We start from the raw sequence: 20,327 nt of genomic DNA, 5'->3' as shown, positions 1-20,327 counted from the left end.
CTACTCCAGTGCCAACAGCAGTACTTGGAAAACCCCTAAGCCCCATTGCTCTTAGGATCACTCATCTACTTCTGCCTCAGTCAGGGCTGCTTCAAGTCCAGCTATTCCTCCATCCTTTGTGTCTGGAATTCGCTCCTTCCTGCCCCCAAGCTGTGAAATAGGCTGAATCAAACTCGGGCTATGCTGCAAAGCCCCATCGGTGTGAGCTGGCATTGAGGGTGGAGAGGAACAGCTGATTTAAGGGAGGTGAGGAGTGGCGGGGACCAGAGCCGCCCCGAGGATTCAGGGGGCCTGGGGCAAAGCGGGGGAGCGGACCTAAAAAAAGGTGCCACCCACTGCGGCGCTTGTACTCACCGGGCGGCGCTCCGCATCTTCGGCAGCACTGAAGGGCCCCCCTGCAGCCAAAATGCTGCCGCAGACCCGGAGCAATTGAAGGGCCCCCCCCCGCCACCGAAGTCCTGGACTGCCACCGGGTGAGGCGCCTCTAGCCAGGAAAGAGATGCTCGCGGGGCCCAGGGCAAATTGCCCCACTTGCCCCACCTCTGGGCAGCCCTGGCGGGGACTGATTCAATCTGTGACAGGATTTCCTGACGAGTTGCTGGATGTGGAGTGTGGGGCTGTTTTGGTTTTGTGACTGCATTCGTGTTATGTTTTTAATTACCGAGCCTGGGTTTAAATGGATTTTTACATTAAGTTCGTTCCCTTAGTCCTTTAGCTGCTCTGCTTTGTCTAATCCTCCTCATCAGTTTCAAACTGGCCCAGTCAGGACGGGTGTAAAAGTAGCATCGCAGCTGGGAGACATTCCTGACACTGCGACCTATGGCGTTTTCATGGTTGGGTCATTTGTCCAAGGGATTTAAGCTCTGATCAGGAGAGAACTGGCCGAGTTCAGTCAAGCCGGTTTCCCAGTTCTCTGGGCTGTATTAATAGTGTCAGAGCCCCCTTTCCATACCGCCTTTTGGAGAAGGAGAGCAGGAGAGAAGGTTGTTTTAATAGCAGCTAGCAGCCGACTTATCAGCTATTGAGAACTGTCATCCTAATAATAAATAAGATAAATGAGATCAAACGAAGCAATTCCATACAGCCTAGGAGCGCTCTCTTAAATGCTCCTTCCCAAGCACTGGGCAGCTCGAGCAGGGAAATTGCTCCACTGAAAAGGAGCCCCAGGGCTGGAAGGTCGGTTCAGGACATCTTGGAGATCTGCTGCTATCCAGCCGCACTGCTCGGCAAAAATCCACACGGCCCAGCCGGGTCCTGCCCCAGGAAGCAAAACTAAGGCTGAATTCATTTCTAAAAGCAGCAGGACTCGTCTTTGGCTCAGGAAGAGCCATCGGTTATCAAAGGACGAGGTCACTGGGTAGAGGCAATTTACATAGTAACTGCCAGACTAATTCAGAGCTGTAGTGCGTTTGGGGCCCGCCCCAGCAGCTTCAGAAGACAGGTCAAGAGACATCTTAGTGGACAGTGTCGGAATAACCAACCAAATGGAGAAATTTCCTCCTGATCTTCATTACTTAGATGGTGGTTCATGCCCTGAAGAAGGAAGGTTTGGATCCCTTCCCAAACTCCTGTCCATTTCCTCTCTTGTGTGAACAACAGTATCCAATGTCCCAGTCCTTTTAAAAACAAATCCTGCCAAGCTCTTGGCTTCAATGACACCCTGTAGCAGTGAGTTCCGCAGGCTAACTGTGTGTTGTAGGAAAACATGGTCCTTCGATCAGTTTCAAATTTGCTGATTTTTTCAATTCTGTTATGCGGCCCCATTGGTCTTGTAGCAAGAGATGGATTGAAAAGCAGCTCCCCAATCTACCTTCCCCCTCCCAGTTTTGTTTTTCTCCCCTTGTTCACGTCCCCTTATTCTCTGACAAGAACAGCTCCAATCTCGGCACACAAAAGTCCCACGTGACCTCCCATCATTCTTGTTACCAGTCTCTGAATCTCCTCTAGTTCTGCAGCGTCCTTTGAGATGGGTGACTGTACTGCACACGGTGTTCCCCATCAGGGTGTCCCTTTGATTCATATGACATCAGAGAATTTTCTGTATTATCACCCTGTACATTCCTTATATACCCCAACATCTCGTTTGCTTTGTCATCAGCTGCTGCACACTCAGCCGAGGTCAGCGCTGGGTGATCTACAATGACACCCCTGGGGGAGATGCTGGCCTCACTGAATTGAATGGGAAAATGTGCATAGATTTTAATGGGGTCAGCACGTCACCCCGGCTCCTTCTCCTGAGCTGTTGTGGTGATGTTAGTAGCTAGGAAGATGGCTGAGCAACCCTCAGTTGTTCCTCCACTGGACCCTCTGTGTATTTGTCACACTGTTTCATTTGCCGGTGAGTGGCCTGTTCCTCTCACGTGGCCAGATCCTGCTGAAGTTCCTCCTGTTGTTTTTCAGTTTAATTAACCTAATAATCCAGCGTCCAGTGCAAATTTTGCTATTTTATTCCTCAGCCCTTGTTTATAAACTTGGCTGTAGACGAGTTGTGCAAGAGGCAGTTTCTCTAGTAGCCCGTTGTGAGCCTTTGTCAGCTCCTTATCCTCTGCGTCGCGTTTTTCTGGCTTGTATACGCATCAGGTTTGTTGCAGACCCAGTTTCTCTCGGTGATGCACCTTGAAGCGCTGACGCTGTTGTCATTCAGGTACGCGCAGTTACCTCCTCCTCTTATCGGGAACCTGCAACAAACGATAAAGCCATCGTCAGCCAGCAGCTGGGCCTGTCCTGTTACTGCCAGTGGGAGAATGCGCCTGACGCAGGGGCTCCCAAACTCTTTGCCAGCAGGACCCCATGTTAATGAATTATTTCCTCCCAGGACCCCAGGCAGCATGGAGGGCGCCATTGTGTAGAGCAAAATGGCGTCCTCCACCCAGCGCATAGGCACTGACTCGGTGGGTGCTCTGGGGCTGGAGCACACATGGGGGGGGGGGAAATAGTGGGTGCTCAGCCCCCACCAGCCACCTGCAGATCAGCACCTCGCTCTCCCCTGCAGCGCCTCCTGCCCGCCGGTGCCCCGTGGATCAGCTCCAGCGCCTCCCACCCACCACGGATCAGCTGTTCATCAGCATGCAGGATGCACTGGAGGGAGGGGGAAGAGCAGTGGCAGGAAGAGGTAGGGGAGGGGCTGGAATGGGGCAGGGCACGAAGAGGCAGGCTGGGGGTTTGGGGGAAGGGTTGAGCAGGGCCAGGGCCAGGGCGTGGGGCACAGCAGGGGCAGGAAGAAATATGGGTGGGGAGAGTTGGAGGCAGGGGAGGAGCGGGGGCAGGGCCTGGGGCAAAGCAGTGGTCGAGCACCCCCGGGATCTAAGTAAGTCGGCATCTATGGCGGAGCGTGGTCTCCTGTGCACCATTTTGTGCAGAGTCACGCCGCACAGAGGACGCCATTTTGCTCTACAAAATGGCATCCGCCCCACAACGTGACCTCATGCCTAGGTCATGCAAAGTCATGCTGTGTGGAGGATGCTACTTTGTTGAGCAAAATGGAGTCCTCCGCACACGGTGCCCTCGCGGGAACCGTACATGCGAGGTGGTGCCAGGTGGAGCAAAGTGGCACCCTCTGCACACTAGGGGTGACTGCCACCCCGTCTGTTGATGGTGCGACCCCCAGTTTGGGAACAGCTGATCTAACACCTCCAGTCTGGATCACTGTATCTCTCCCTCATGTGTGAGGGGGGCCAAATGAGCTCACCTCTACTATTGCAGGTGCGTGTGGGAAGGATTTTCTAGCTAGAGCCAGGGGACGTGTTTCAGATGAAGAGTTTAGTCACCGAAAAATGCAATTTTAGGTCGCCTGAAACATTTGGGCCTAAATTAATTTTTTCTTCAGGCTAGACTGACAAGGGGACTTGGGTGCCCTTCACAAAACTGGAGAAAGAGGAGTGGTAAACCCGATAGCCACCGGGTCATTAGCCTGCTTATCTGGGATGAGGAAAGCGCAGGTTCAAGTCCCTACTCCTAATCAGGCAGGGTGAGGACTTGATTTGGGATACAGGAGACCCAGGTTGAGTGCCCTAACCAGGGGCTAGGGAGTACGGGGGTCAGGGGACGGAGGACGGACACCACCATTGGGTTTGTGCCTGGTGCTTACAAATTTCCTTTGCTTTTAATTAAAAAAAAAAAAAAGAAGAAGAAGCAAAAAGTGGTTTAAAAATGCCTGAAACTGAAAGGAAACATTTTGTTTCGGGTTGAACAAAAATGTTTCATTTGACGTGAAAGTAAAAATGTTGGCTCTTTGTTTTGACCAGAAAACTGAAAATGTTTCATTTCTGGTTGACCACTCTCAATTTTCAGTTCAGCCAGCGAACGGCAATATCGCTCATTCCGACAGCTCTAGTTCTTACACCTTCCTCTGGGGCAGCTGGCGCTGGCCACTGGCAGAGACAAGAGATTGGGCCAAATGGACCTTAGGTCAGAACCAGCCTGGGCCTTCCTATGCTCCTGGGTATGTGACAAGCTCATGTAGGACCTGGCCTAGCTGGGCTGCACCGAGGAACCCAATTCCTGAAGGTGGCCCCATGTGGCAGTGAGCAGGGGAGTCAGTCTCCACTCAGGAGGGTTTGTCTGTGGCCCCTTTCGTACTGACTCTCACTGCGGTGTGAATAACTCAAACCGTGAGGTCTGTTAGGGTTACCATATTTCCACAAACAAAAAAGAGGACACTGGGGGGTGGAGGGGGAAGCCCCGCCCTAGCCCCGCCCCGCCCCATCCACTCCCTCCCACTTCCCACCCCCTGACTGCTCCCCTCAGAACCCCAACCCCCCCTGCTTCTTGTCCCCTGACTGCCCCCTGCTGAGAACCCCCTACCCTAACTGCCCCCCAGGACCCTACCTGTCCCCTGACTGCCCTGACCCTTATCCACTCGCATGGGTGGCAGGGTTGTAGAAATTTTGGTGGTGCCCAGAACCCCCCACCCCACCTGCCTAAGGCTCTGGGAGGGGGGTTGGGTGGGGGGGGAGGAGGTCTGGGTTCAGGTCCTGGGCTGGGGATTAGGGTGCAGGAGGGGTGCAGGTTCTGGGATAGAGTTTGAGTGCTGGGTGCAGGCTCCGGGCTGGGGCAGGGGGTGGGTGTGCAGGAGGGGGTGAGGGGTGCAGGCTCTGGGATGGAGTTTGGGGGTGAGAGGCGGTGCAAAGGGAGGGGGTGCAGGCTTTAGGAGGAAGTTTGAGGGCAGGAGGGGGTGTGTGGGAAGAGGGAGGGGGATTGGGAGGGAGTTTGGGGATAGGAGGGGATGCAGGGGTGAGGGCTGTGGGTCTGGGGATGAGGGGTTCATGATGCAGGAGGGGGCTCAGGGATGGAGCAGAGGATTAGGGTGTGTGGGGATGAGGGCTGGGGCTGGGGGGTTTGGGGTGTTGGAGAGGCTCAGGGCTAGGGTGGAAGGGCAGGGTAAGGGCAGCCTGTCTTCCCATTAATGGATGGGGGCACTAGGACCCGGGGGCAGCAGACAGCAGTTGCTGCTGGCTCTGGCAGTACACGCAGACAAGGGAGAGGCAGACAGGGAGGGGGAACCCGCGGAGGGGGGGTGGCAGGTGGAGGCTGGGGACCCATGCAACACTGCCCCGCTCCCTGACTGCCCCCCCGGACTCCTCTTACCATTCTGGCTCCACGTGGGTCGGTTTGTGTGTTACACAGGACTACAGACAGAGGGAGGGGGGAGCAGGGGAGGGCTCTGGCTGCTGGAGGCCAATGGGAGTGGGTCAATCGGCCTAGCCGCCCAATCAGCAGCCACACTCTGCATGGAAGGGAGGGAGGGAGGCGAGGGAGAAAAAAAACCTGGACATTTTAACCTTGTTACCAATTCCTCCCGGACGGCTATTTAGAGACGCAAAAGCCGGACATGTCCGGGGAAATACGGACGGATAGTAACCCTAGGTCTGTTAGCTGTGGTGGAACTGACACACTCTGGTGCCTTTTGCTTTCCCTTGAATCTCAAAGGACTCCACCATCTGTGGAGACTTTGTATTCAGTCATCCTGACGCACATGTAAACTCTGCTCCTTCTTTTTGATGTTGTTTCAGTCTAAGACATGGGTGATAAACGTACAGCCCCGGACCAGGTATCACCCCTTTCCTTCAGCCTCCAACTCCCTCTAGACTCTCCAAAGCAACTGGCCTGCAGCTCTCCAGGGACTGGAGTCTGAGTGGGAGGAGCTGAGGTGAGTGGATTCGGCCCGGACAAGTTTGACAACAAAAAAATCACAACTTAAAATATTCAATTTGGAAAGGCTGCCGTGGGGCCTCATGTGAGCTGTAGTTCAGGTGCCTTGTGCTCCCCTTCTCTTCTATAGACCAGGTTCCCCGTTCAGACTACATATCACAGAGTGCACCATGGTCTCACTACTGGTCAAGAAGAGGCAATACATCATGGGAGATGCAGTGGAACTGCCTCATACTCCCATTCTTCTCTATAAGCCGAGCTCCATGTTCAAACTACATTTCCCATGGTGCCCCGTATCTCTACTGGTGAGGGGAGGTGGTGCATCATGGAGTCCCTTGGCCATCCTGCACCATGGGACATGTAGTCCGGTTCAGGAGCCCAGCCCATAAAGGGGAAGATTGGGGATCTGAGGAAACCAAGCTACAACTCCCATGAGGTATATGGGCAGCATTTTGGGCTGAAATATTTCAGTTTTCGGTGGTGTGAGGGGCTTGGGGGGGGGAAGAGGTTGATAAAAAAGTCAAAATTTTCCATGAAAAGACATTTTGTGAGAAGATTTTAATCAAAACCCCAATTTTCCATGATAAAACAGCTTCAATGGAAAGTTCTCAACAACCCTAGTGTTAGCATCCCCCTAACAGCGCAGCATCCCTTGCTTCGCTTGATCCATGTCTCAGCAGTGGGAGTGAGCCCCAAATCCCGGAGACAATACAGATTTCCCTCACTCCCCGCCAGTATTTCGGGGTTTACATGGTGAACGTTGGCTCCATCTGAATTCAGTCCCACAACCTAGTGTTCAGAACCGAAACAGACAGAAAAAGGACTCACAAGTTGTTGAAAACAGAGCCATTCACCCATTTCCAGCGCTGTCCCTCCTGCTCTCTCCTGAGGCCGATCCAGTGCTCGGAGATGCCTTTGTATCGCAGCATGAAAGCCTGTAACAGAGAAAAAGGAAAGAGTTTGATTCCACGTGTGCTGCTCACAGGGCTCCGGGCAGCACAGAGTCACGTTATACAGACATGTTCCTGAGTTAGTTAAAGCAGAGGCTGTAATTTAAACTACAGCTCCTGGGTTCCACTTCAGTGCCTTAACCTCAGACCATCCCTTCAGCCCCGCCTCAGTCACAGCGCCCCGTACAACCAGTGCAGCGAACGTGGCCGGAAGCTGCGGACCCCAGAGGAATTCATCACACACCCCTGCCCCATTCTCTTGGCGCTGAATGAGGCAGGGGTCCTGCGGAAAACACAGCAGGGGGCCACAGAACTAAAGATTGGATCATAACTGATCCACACCAAAGGGAAGGAGAAGGAAAACCAGAGTTAAGGTGGCACTTGGGAGCTTTGACTTATTTCCAGTTAGAGCTGGGCAAGTTTTTGGCAACTTGTAAATTCACTGAAAATTTCTGGGCTGGAGATCCTAGGTGCTACCACGAGAGAAATAATCAAGTGGATTTGCTGAAACTTTCAGGAAAAAACCTCCCCTTGAGAGAGTAAAGTTTAGACAACCCCTCCCTCCCTCCCCTGAAAGAACACAAAAGGAAAACCTGGGGGCAGTTATGAGCAACTGAAAAATGGAAATGCTCAGACCAGTGGTGCCCAAACGTTTCCTGTCGTGTCCCCACTTACCAGTAACGGAATCGGTCAGAAGAGGAGCTTGAGCGGAAGGCGGAGCTGGGGCTGGGGGAGAAGCTGGGGCTAGAGGCAGAGTTGGGGGAGGGGTGGAGCTGCAGATGGGACCGAAGCTGGGCTGGGGGTGGAGCTGGCCTGGGGGCGGAGAGGGAATGAGGGCAGAGCTAGGCTGAGGGCAGAGCTGCATCTGGGGCTGGAGCAGGGGGTGGGACACAGCTGGGGCTGTGGGGTCCGAACTAGGGTGGGAGGCACAGAGGAGCTGCGGCTGGGGCCAGAGCTGAGCTGTGGGTGGGGCTCCCTCCCCACCCCCTATGGGGGCTGGCTCGGACCCCGCCATATGCCCCTCCCCAATTGTTCCTCCGCGCCTCCCTAGGGGAGGCCACACCCCATAGTTTGGGGACCAATGGCTTAGGCAATTTTAACAATATGCATCATCGCATGTGCCTACATTATCCTACGTGGGGTCTTACCCCATCCCCCTTGTAGTTGAGCATCTTCCACTCATGAATTAAGTGACGTGATTAACCCGTTACATGTGATTCGTTCTCTCTCCCAAGGGGGAGAGTCATGTGTGTGTAGTGGAGCAGTTTGTTTTGGTAGGGTTTTGTTATTTGAAGTGCATACACTACATGTTTATGGGAAGGCGGCCATCTTGGCTGACACACTGGGAACCTCCATAATGAAAAAGCCCAAGTCACGCCAGCTGGAGCTAATGAAGCAACCCTCTCCAGTCAGCACAGATCCTCTGTGGACGAGCACAGAGTGTAACCAGTGACATGCTCACCAGTTGTTTACACTGATATCCAGTGGTGAGCTGGAGCCGGTTCCCACCAGTTCGCAGGAACTGGTTGTAAATTTAGAAGTCCTTTTAGAACCGGTTGTCCCGCACAGGGCAACTGATTCTAAAAGGGCTTTTAAATTTAACAACTGGCAAAGCTCCGGCATCTGTCCGCCCCTGGCCCCAGCTCACCTCCCCCTCCTCCCCTGAACGCTCCGCCCCCTTCTCCTCCCCCTCCCCTGCTTCCCGCGAATCAGATGTTCACGCGGGAAGCCTGGAAACAAGCAGCGGGAGGTAAGCTGGGGCAGGGCGGCGGCGCAAGGAGGGCTCCAGGGAGGCGCGGCGTGGCCCAGTCCGGCTCCGGCCAAGCGGCTCCCTCCGGCCTGGCCCCGCGGCTCCCTCTGGCACGGCCCCGCGGCTCCCTCTGGCCCGGCCCCGCGGCTCCAGCCCGGGCGGCGTGGCTCCGACCCGGGCCCGGGCCCCGACTCTGGCTGGGCGGTGTGGCTCTGGTGGGGGTAAGCGGCATGGTAAGAGTCCGGGGCTGGGGGGGGATTGGATAAGGCAGGGGCAGGGAGTCCCAGGGACAGAGAGTGGGTGGGGGGGGTTAGATCGGGCAGAGGTTCTGGGGGGGCAGTCAGGGGATGGGGAATGGGGTGGTGGTTGGGTAGGCATGGCAGTTCCGGGGGTCTGTCGGGGTGGTGGTGGATGGGGTCAGGGCAGTCAGGGGACAGGGAGCAGGGCAAGTTGGGTAGGGAGTGGGGTCCTGCGAGGCACTTAGGGTGGGGGGTCTTGGGAAGGAGCGGTCAGGGGACAAGGAGCGGGATGGTAGTGATGGGTTAAGGTTTCTGAGGAGGGCAGTCAGGGGCAGGACATGGGTGGGGGTTGGATGCGGGGGTGAGAGATGTACTCACCGGGTGGTTCCGTACCGGGTCTTCGGCGGCGGGTCCTTCACCCACCGGAGCCGTGCCACTGAAGACCCGGTAGGGAACTGGTTCCTAAGATTTTGGCAGCTCATCACTGCTGATATTCGAGAAGACTGCTCAAAGTGCACCTCACTCTTGGAGCAGAAGGTGGTGAGGTTTTGGACGGGCCTTAGTTCCTGGGAGAGTCCATTCCCCAAGCTAGGACCAGCCAACGAGGAAGCTGCATCTCCCTCACTGAGAAGTTTTGCCCTTAAATGGTGCTAGGGGAGCAGATATGTCAACCAAGGTCTTCATCCTGGAGCCTTAGGCTCTTTTAGACACCCAGGGCCTATGCCACGGAGCGCCTAGAAGACCTTGAGCATAACTCTAGAATAGCCTATTGCCCCCAGAATGGGTCCGTTTTTCTTCTCACCAGGTCCTGCTCGCTGTCAATCATAGCCAGGGAGGCGCTGAGTGCAGAGCAGAGTCTCTGGCTGTTGTTCCAGTTCTCTTGAGCCTCGGAGAAATAGTAGCATTTCCCTCGGTATCCGATCCAACCGTCTGGGCACCAGGCCATGCACTGGGGCTGTGCTTTAAGTACCTGCACTGAAATTGAGAGAGCAACAGAAGGGTCAGAGCCCATCCTTTCCCTCCCCTGCTCCCCCAGATGCAAATACCCACCAGATGAAAATGAGGAAAGGCTCCAAAGTGCGACCTTAACCTGTGGTTTGTCCCATGCTTGGGGGTTACCAGAAATACAGCTCCTCTGGATGACTACAAGTAACTAACTATTATGATGTGGTTGTACAATGTTTAGTAATATCTACAGAGCCACATTTCCGTATGCGTTAAAACGTGTAAGAGCTTTGGACACATCCAGCTAATCATCTCCGTAAGGCCACTTTATTCACTGTTTCTCTTTCTCCTGCCCTCGGTCTCAGTTTGTTTAGTCTATTGAGGGTTGGTCTACACTTAAGAGTTAGGTTGACATAGCTACCTCGGTCAGGGGTGTGAAAAAACACACACACACCCCCCGAGTGACATAGCTAAACCGACATAACCTCTAGTGTAGACGCAGCTATGCTGACGGAAGAAGGCTGGTGTTGACGTGGGTAACATTGCTCAGGGAGGTGGTGTTCCAACACCGAAGGAAAAATCTTTGTCAGCGTAGGCTGCGTCTATACTATGGCGTTATGCCAGCATAGCCAGAGTGACGCAGCTATGCCAGTGTAGTCTCCGTAGCGCAGACATCCCCGAGACTGTACGCTCTTTGGAGGAGAAATTCCTTTCCTGTTGGTATTATCTCAGGAACTGACGTTTCTTCCTTTCATTACAATGATACATACTTACCCAGGAAGACAGTTTAAAGGGCCAGTTTTGTCATCACAAACAAGGCTCAAGAAGGGAGCAGGAGGGAGAGTCTGAAGATGTGTTCCTGGCCCCCACGGCTGATAACCAAGAGGAGACAGCCTGTGACTCTGGGTATGTCTGCACGACAATGGCACTGCTACACAGCTACAGCCGTGCCATGATAGTGCTGGAGCGTAGAAACTTCCTACATCAACAGAAGGGTTTTTCCCATCGCTGTAGTTAATCCACCTCTCCGAGAGGCGGTAGCTAGGTCGATGGAAGGACCCTTCTGTTGATCCAGCCGGGGGCTGGGTTGACCTAACTGTGGTGCTCCGGGCATGGAATTTTTCACAGCCCTGAGCAGCGTGGCCAGCTCCATGTAAATGGAACACACAGACACTGGGATCAGCCACTCACCTGCCAGAACAACAACAGCAACAATCAGAATGACAAGTACAACGCTCACTGCGACTGTACATGCAGCATGTTTCCTGAGCCTGCAGCTATGGCCGTTACCTGAAAGAGAAAAAGCCCTTAATTCTCCTGAGAGTGGGGTACCCAGAGTCAGTAGCTGCACCAGGGTCTGAGCTGCGTTGGTGCAAGAAGCATTGTGCTGAATGGCTGCCGTTATCTATCTATGGAATAGGACCCCAGCAGTGTCAGTCTGTCTGTGTCGCTCTGGAGCCTACAATGTCTGCAGAGTCACTGGGAAGCAATGGAAGTAGCTACTAATATGGCCGAAAGCTCTTTTTGTTCGGAATATCACCAGGTTCATTCACCACTGACATCCCCGGCCTGTTACCGCCCAATTTTTAAGTTCTCAGCCATTCAGACTTTACAGATTACACCCATGCAGTGTGCAGCTACAGTAAGGGATAGATCTATGCCATGCCCAGAGCCTAGACCAGCGGTTCTCAACCAGGGATACGGGGCCCCTGGGGGACACAAGCAGGTTTCAGGGGTCCGCCAAGCACGGCCAGTGTTACACTTGCTGGGACCCAGGGCAGAAAGCCGAAACGCCGCTGTGCAGGGCTGAGGCCTGTGGCCCTGAGCCCTGCCACCTGGGGCTGAAGCTGAAACCTGAGCAACGTGGCCTGGGGGACCCCTGTGGTTTGGGGCCCGGGCAGCCACCCTGCTTGCTACCCTCTAACGCCAGCCCTGGCTTTTATATGCAGAAAAACAGTTGTTGTGGCACTGGTGGGCCATGGAGTTTTTATAGCATGTTGTGGGGGGGGGCCTCAGGGAATGTCTAAACTGCCCACGTTAGAGCTGTCTATACTGGCACTTTTCAGCACTAATATTTTTGTCACTTGGGGGGGGGGGGGGGTTTCACACCTCTGAATGACTAAAGTTTTAGCGCTGAAAGGGGCAGTGTAGACACAGCCTCCGAAAGAAAAAGGTTGAGAACCCCTGGCCTAGACCATTGTGATGTCAGAGGTAACGCAGCCAATCAACATCTTTACTCTAGACCCAATTTGCATGCAACAATTTCATTGGTTGCATGAGGGATGACTGCACAGATAGTGGCTTACTTAGCCCAGCTGCCAGACCTGTGCCACATGATGAATGGGGCTGTTTAATTCCACTCTTTGCTCCTTACCAGACTCTCCCAGAGCTGGCACACAGAATGTCCCAAGGGTGACTGGCTCCAAGCTAACATGGAAGAAGGGAAAGGAGTGTGGGACTCACCCTCACTTGGCAGTCTGTGCCCCCTGCCCAGCCTGTGCCCTCTCCCAGACACTAAGTCTGCATGCCTAGCTATGCCCAAGAGACTGGGCTGTTCCAGAGTATCTGTCTTCACACACACAAGAAACCTACCCACAAATTTTTCTAAAGTACTTTTTTTTTTCTCCCCAGTGTAGACCTACAGAGGAAAAAAAAGGGTGTTCTGAACTCAGGACAGCTAACCTGTATTAGCTAACTTGGGTTAAAAAGGCAGTAAAGACCTTTAAAGCAACTGGGGTTAGTCCCCCAAGTTAGGCTTTAATGTGAGCTGCTAGCCCGAGTTGCCGAGTCTTCACTGCTATTTTCACGCAAGAGAGCTAATGCGGGTCACCCACCCCAGTTGAGAACACACCTTTTCCCGCAGTGTAGACATATGTTCCCCTCTCTCTCTTCAGAAGTGACCAGAGAGTCGTGGACCTCAGAAACCTTCCTGTCAAAATTGATACAACTGCGCAAAACATTTTCGCTGATATGAAACCACATACTGTGATGGAAAATGTTCCCACCAGCTTTCCTCATTTCCTCTGAAGGATTTTTGAATCTTCGCTCACTAATGATTCATGATGATCTCAGATATGGACGGAATGAACCCAGCAGCCCATGGGGGAGAGGAGTCCTGTGGTCTGGGGGAACTAGATCAGCCCCCAACATAAAAGAATCTCCTGTCCTATCTAGGTAAGGTCTTTTCTGGCCCCCATCTCCACAATATGTGAACACCTCACAGCCTGTTAATGAATTTACCCGCCCAGCAGCCTTGTGAGAGAGGGAATTACTGGTCTCACCATTGTACAGATGGGAAACTGAGGCAAAGAGAGATTAACACTTGCCCAGGGTCACACAGGGACTCAAACCCAGATCTTCCAACGCCTGGCCTAGCCCCCAAACCACTAGACCACCCTTCCCCCCAGCAGTCAGTGCCGGGGTGAATGGGAAAAATCCCCCCAGTCAATGTGACTCACAGCGACAAAGACTCAGGTGTGTGCACTGAGCTGAGGGAGCTGCAGTCCCACCCAGCAGCTGGGCAGGACGGTGGGGTTCACACAGGGGGGTTCATAACACGTGGGAACCGGAAACCTGAGGCAGGACCATCTGTGTCCACACACGTACAGGGAAAAACTGGCCCCAAAGAACAGCAGGAAAAAGGAACATGAGGTGGTGAAGGGAGAGAGACAGGGCAGATCTTCAAATGGGGGTGCAGTATGAGTCCCCCCCAGGATATATCTCCCCCCCCCACACACACCACAGTCAGAATCCCAGCTGGTGGTTCAAGCCTGTAGGAGCCCATTGGGGTGGATGCACCTGTGAAATCTCACCCTCACCAACAGAAGGAAGGGGACAGGGAAGGCAGGAGAATAAAGGGAGACAAGGGGCTATTGTCATCTCCCAGGACACGGCCTTGATCCCGGATGCAGGCACAGGATACAGCAGCTGCGAGTGCAAACCGGCTGCCCTGCTCATAACCGTGATCAGCTCCCTGCTGCTCCCCCACAGGGTCTGGCCATTTACAGCCAACACTGAAAATACAACCCCCCCTGTGCAAGCCGCAGCCTCTCTCCAGCCAGGGACGCTCCAGCGAGCCGGTTCCCCTTCGCTGCCTGGCTCTCCAGGGCGGTCAAGGGGCTGCCGTATCTCAGCTCTTCCCCGCTTTCCCAGGCTGTCCGAGTGACACAGCCCCAGAGCCCAGCTAACCGCCGCCTGCGTCAACATCCACACAGGGACCGAGATGCTGCAAATACTGAGTCGGAAGCGAGGAACTCGTCAAACGCTCCTGTAGGACATCGGCCCCGGGGACCGTGTGACAACCTGTGATCACTTTACATACCAGTGATGCTGCTCAGGGGTTCCCAGACTCTATTGCTCACAGGTTGAGAGCGCCGGAAGGAAGCAAAAGGAAGCAGCCGGCATCGACGCTGTTCAGAGTCTCCATAAAGCGAATGCCGGCTGCCCTCATTTTCCATGCATGACAGCGGATTTACGACACACTGCAACGCTACTGTTCTTACCACATCCCCTTCCTGGCTGCTCACGGTCTGAATCCTCCTCCACTGAGCACTGCAGCCCCCTGCTTTCCCCACAGCCACAGCCCACTCCCCACCACTGCGGCTCCATCATCCCCCCCCCCATTGCTGGCCCCTTCCCCTCCCATACACCCTTCCCCGTTACTGCTGGTTTCCTGTCTCACCCCGCTGCTTCCTCCCCTCCCTTCCCACCGCTGCCGCTTCCTGCCCTCCATTTCTCCCACCCACAGCTGACCCCTTCCCGTCCTAATCATGGCTCATCCTCTGGCTGCTGACCCCTTCCCCCACCTGCCGCTGCATCCTCCCTGCCCTCCATCCCTCCCGCTGCTCAGTCACCCTCCTCCAGCGTCAGCCGGAACTCGGCGTGGAGGGGACCAGGTGACGTCTACACTGCAGTCAGCAGCTGTGACTGCAGCTCGGGTGGACGTGCCCGAGCCAGCCTGGATCTAGCGAGCGTCACTAAAAACTGGCAGCGAAGCAGTGTCAGTGCAGGCTTTGGTACATACGTGGGGGGTCGGAGGGGCTCACACCGCCCAGGCTGAAAGCCGGGCCACTGCCCCGCTACTGTTTTTAGTGCCACTCACTAAAGCAAAGCTGGCTCAGGTCTGCAGACACGCCCCCGGCTGCAGCATGGACAGTCCCTTAAACAGAAGCTGGGGCATTTGCAGAGTCGGGGACTGGTCGACACGCACACTTGCACCCACGTGGCTTTCAGTCCCCCCCCTCCCCACCCGCGTTGTGTTGGCTCTCTGCCAAGTCTGGGCGGTGACCATCCTAGTGTAGATGTTAAGAGCAGTGACCTGTTTCAATTTAGCAAATTAATCACTTAAAAAGAACCCCCAAACACTGATTACCGTCAGTCAGAATAGGGCACTTACAGTACATTTGCAATCAGCGGGCGGGTAATCAATTCCCCTCCTCTCTCCTCTTAAACTACTATTCAAATCATTCAAATTAGTTTTATTTGGCGACGGTCACGAGTTAGAAACTTTAAAAAAAAAAATTAAAAAAATCGCAGATCCTGACTTGACAGTGAGGTGGTGAAAGGTCGGTTTTGGCTTCATCTGCTAGATGGTGAAATTCAGGGCAACTCCCTGCTTGGCTGCCCCCCACTAGAGCCCCTTTCCAGCCCCTGCACCCCACTTCTGCAGTCCTGCTCAGGCGCACACAGATGTTTGCTCTTCTGGAGGGGTCTGCAGAGGAGAGCATGGAATTGGGGGGGTGGATGGAGTGGAGCAGGAAAAAAGCGGTCAGAGGGGGAGGGGAATGGAGAAGGGAATTGTAGGGACGGGGCACAATGGAGGAAATCTAGCTCTCTGGCAGGCCTTTAAAATCTCAGCATGTCACCCCACCTGCAACCTGCTCCCTCCTGAAGCCACGTCTCTGGACAGAGACCCTCTGTGCCGTGTCCACTGGCTCCCAGGACACCAGTGAGGAGCAACGGACGCTGTCCTGGGTATTTTTCTCGGTGCCCCCCTCTGAATCCCTGATTTTCAATCTGTGACCCTCACTCCCATCCCTGTTTTTTCATTTGTTGTCCCCCAGTGACTAGCTGAAAGCCTGGGTTCAGTGCTCCTCCCCTTAGGCTGTGGGCAGGGGCCTACACCCGCCCATCCCCCATGCTTCACTAGGGGCAACCTGTTTAAGTCGGCTCACTGCCCTGGGATACTGGGGTCCTGGGTTCTGTTCTCAACTCTGCTACTGCCTGACTTTGGGCAAGTCATGTCCCCTCTCTGGGACTCAGTTTCCCTCTCTGACATAGGGAGAGCGATACTGGCTTCCCCTGGTAAAGTGCTCTGAGATCTCCTGAGGACAAGTGCTGTCAGAGCTGGGGATTATCACCATGAACAGCCTCTGTTTCAGTGGCTCCTGCCTCTAGGAGAGAGTGAAAAAGACCCCAATGGATTGGAGGCCTCTGGAACATGGCGTATTAGCGTGGAATTTGGAGGAGGGGCTTGAAGTCACTTAGCCCAAGTCCCGCTAAGCATGCTGGGAAAACTGAAAGGCTGTTGACATATTTCAGGCTCCCTGAGGTGGTTGAATTTTCGAGTTAAGACAATTGGGCTAAAAGAGCCTGGTAAACTCTGCCAAGTCCAGTAACCGGGCGTGGGCTGAGAGTACAAGTCACAAAAGAGTCCAGAGGGGCGGTGCTGGGCTTTGCTTTTTGGTGGCTTGCGGTGTCTGTCTCTTTTCACAGAATAATAGGATTGGAAGGGACCTCAAGAGATCATCTAGTCCAGGCCCCTGCACTCATGGCAGGACTAAGCAATATAGACCATCCCTGACAGGTGTTTGTCTAACCTGCTCTTAAAAATCTCCAGTGACGGAGATTCTACAACCTCCCCAGGCAATTGTCTTAGGTTCTTTTTATTTCTTTCCCAAATTCCAGTCCTAATGAGCATCAGGCCCCTTCATGGTGCTTCAGATCATCCCTTAGGTGGCTCTGGTCTTTGCCTGCTCATCTAAAGCCAACTAGGAGCGCAGAGGGCAGATTTTGTCTGACACCCAGAAGTCTCCTCCAATCCGGTTTTACCCCACTCTTCCTACCCAGGGAGACAGCCACAAACTTCAGACCACCGGTCGCCATCCACTGGAGTATAAAGGCTTGTCTATATGGGAAAGTGATCCCAGTATAAGCCCAGGTGGAAATTTAAACCAAGGAGTTAAAGCTAAACCAAAAAAGCCACTTACTGCAGAATAAGAATGTCCACGTGGGAAGTTATTCCCTGTATGTTTCCCATGCATACCAGCCCTAAAAAACACACCTTAGTCTCCTTGCCACCTACCCTGGTTACCTAACTCTGTCTGTGTGCCACTGGAAAACATAACTCATGCGAGCTTTGAGATAGTGAAGTGGGAAATACAATGACTGTTTCAGTCATTTTAAGTTAAAAAACAGCTTAACTGACAATTTCCACACCTATTCTTAGTGAAAACATCCTGTTTTGCTAATTTACACCTTAGATCCTAAAAACCATGGACCACGACTCTGGGTGTGGTACAAAATCCCCAACAGAAAAACACAACAACAAAAACCTAACCCTATCCCTACAGCACACACCCCTCCACAAACCTGAGCGGGTTCCCTGGAGTGCTGTATAGAGAGGGGAGACTGTGGACTAGATGTGACACAGGTTATTTTCCATTGCAACGTCCCACATATCAGGGAGTGACAGACGTTGTCTCCAACCATAATAAGTCTCATTGAAAAGCATCAAGGAAAAACCAAGGCTGACCCTGGAGACATCGTACAGAGTGACCTGCCACCGGAACAGGAATGACAGCAACGGTAACGGGGTACAGGGGGTCAAGCCCAAATGCTGCATGTGAACCCGTCCTGGGTGGGGCATACCTGCCTCTGACAGACACCTGGGGACGGGCTTCTTCTAACACCTTGGCAACACGGGCCTGGCTTGTCCTGTGACAACCATCACTAACAAGCAGCCTTGGTAGGCTCAGCAGACTCCCAAAGAGACTTTATCGTGTTGTAGGTGGTTGTTGTGTTGTTGTTGAAGCTGCTGGGTGTAACCATCACCCTTCCTTTACAATAATTCTTTCTTATAGCTAAGCTCCTTTATGAAACTACAAAGCCCCTATCCGAACACAGAGGCACACGTGGGCTACTCGGGAGTTTGAGCTATGTAGGAGAGGGGCTTGCCTGGGTGGTGTGTGTGTGTGTGTGTGTGTGCGTGCAAGACAGAGAAGAAAAAACACCAGAGAAGCTGAGGGAGCAGGCAGCCAGAAAGCCAGACACAGAAGCACTGGCAATGGAATCCTGAGAAGAAACCTGGAGAGCGCTTTTGGGCACAGTGCTGGCTGAAAGAGGCTGGGAACTATGAGCAAGGAAACTGTCTCCCATCATTTGACTCCTCCCGTCTTTGGGGTAACACAACTTTGTACTTTGTAAATAAGCCAGACTATATGAAAGGGGACCAGACCCCACTGTCTGTTTCTCCTCGTAACTGCAAGACACCACATTTTTGGCAAGTCGCTCAAGTCGAAAGGGATAAGAGAGGGTTTGATGAGCATCTAGCTGTAGCTTGCTGGGGGCAGACCAGTTTCTTAAGGCTTGCAATGGGGCGGGTGGATGCAAGGTCTCACATCTGACACCAGGGACCCTGCTCTCCCCATGCCCCTAACCCCACATGCACACACACACTCCTGAACAACCTCCTGATCTGGGGGGAGCTGGATGGCCTGGCATCCGGGCAAACTGCTTATCCTCGGGGAATAAACCCAGGCCACCAGGCCCTCTGGGGCTGAGAGAACGGTTTCTGTCTCCCCACGTGTCCTTAGCCAGCATTTTCCACAGTCCTGTTTAAGGCACAGCCAACACCCCAGCAATCTCCCCACCCCCACTGGTATTACAGTCACAGGCACTGAAAGGTGAGACTCCTCCTACACTCGCTCTTTGGTATTTGCAGAGCCCCATCTGTACAGAGCCAGAGGTTTGCACTTTTTTTTTTTTTTTTTTTTTTACAAGCGCTAACTTCCCCCCAGCAGGTGTGGGCTGGAAGCAGGGGGCAGTGGGTGAGATTCAATGGCCTGTGCTGTGCAGCAGTGGGGATGGGGTGGACGGAGGGTGGGTGTCAGAACAGGTGATCACACTGGTCCCTTTTGGCTTTACAAACGATGACACTAGAGACACCATTTAAGTGCTCAGAACCAGGCTTCAGTTACCTGGCTCCGCTCCGCTCTCGGGGTTTCCAGGGATATCAGGAGAAGCCACAGACCCAGCGGGATCCATTCTTTTCTCTCGTCTCAGCGGGACACGTGGGCACACGCCGGACTCCTCGCTTTCTCGCTACCGGATTCAGCCCTGGTGGGCTGGAGAGATTCCTGGCTCCCGACGTGGCTGTTCTGCAATACAAGAGGGAAGAGCCGAAACACGTAAAGGGCAGTTTCTGTGGATCCACTAGGTGGGTCGTGGAGTCATCGCTGCTATAGACCTGGGACATGGGAAGTTCCCATTGGTAGATTACTAGACCTGACTTTCCCCGCTCTTTAAAAGGTTCTGAGGCCACATGCTAGGTTGAAACTGCTCCCCAAGACACGGCTGCCTCAGACACACTGGCAGGGGAAACTGAGGCAGGAGCATATGGGGGGCTTTAACTGGGCTCCCCAGGTGCAGATTCTCCCTTTGCATAGTATCCCAGCACTTTCTCCAAGCACAGCCCTTCTCCCCACCAGGCCTGCCCTAGCCCCCTCATATTCCCTCCCCTCATGCCCTCACACAGCCAGTTCTCTCCTTCCCCCCCCCACACACACTTCTGGTGGGAAAGGGAAGGAAGGCTGTGGGGGGGGGGAGCTTTGGGGCTAGGAGGATTGTTTTGGGGAGACCTGGTGCCCAGAAAGGGGCACAGCAGGGAAGGACACCAGACCCAAAGCACCAGGCTTTCCTTGCACTCCTGCCACAGTTTCCCCATCAGTGCTGCCTCAGTGTGTCATGTAGCCTTTAAGCATGCCTCCGCGTAGTGGGACTAAGCTCCCCACTTCGGACCCTTGCCCTGTGCACAGCCCTATTCTCTTCAACACGGGAGCCGCCTGCACACAACCCCCGCCCCCCCATGCATTCCCAGCCCCCTCCCCCACACACACACATTGCCTTCAACAATGCTACTGAGTCTTCTCATCTCATGCCCCCCTCCCATCCACTAACTAGCTATTAAGTTCTTCTACACAGCTGCAATTCCCAGGACTGGAAAGGAAATATGTGGCCAGATTCTAAAAAGAGAATCTTCTATGAGCAGTAACAATCTTTTGCTTTAATGTGGCT

General features: G+C 53.8%; 1 protein-coding gene across 1 annotated transcript; it reads right to left on the bottom strand.

Annotated features, from left to right (window-relative positions):
* Positions 1-1,104: 1,104 nt before the first annotated feature.
* Positions 1,105-19,298, bottom strand: LOC128848050 (C-type lectin domain family 2 member D-like). The gene is made up of 5 exons (XM_054047786.1): positions 19,232-19,298; positions 11,226-11,324; positions 9,892-10,064; positions 6,979-7,085; positions 1,105-2,678 (listed from the first exon to the last, which is right to left on the bottom strand). Exons 1-5 carry the CDS (start codon positions 19,296-19,298, stop codon positions 2,531-2,533), a joined length of 594 nt encoding a protein of 197 aa, XP_053903761.1. The 3' UTR covers positions 1,105-2,530.
* Positions 19,299-20,327: the final 1,029 nt, after the last annotated feature.

The sequence above is a fragment of the Malaclemys terrapin genome, chromosome 13 (assembly GCF_027887155.1).
Source record: "Malaclemys terrapin pileata isolate rMalTer1 chromosome 13, rMalTer1.hap1, whole genome shotgun sequence".
Lineage (NCBI taxonomy): Eukaryota > Metazoa > Chordata > Testudines > Emydidae > Malaclemys > Malaclemys terrapin.
This window is presented reverse-complemented; position numbering and strand designations above follow the sequence as displayed.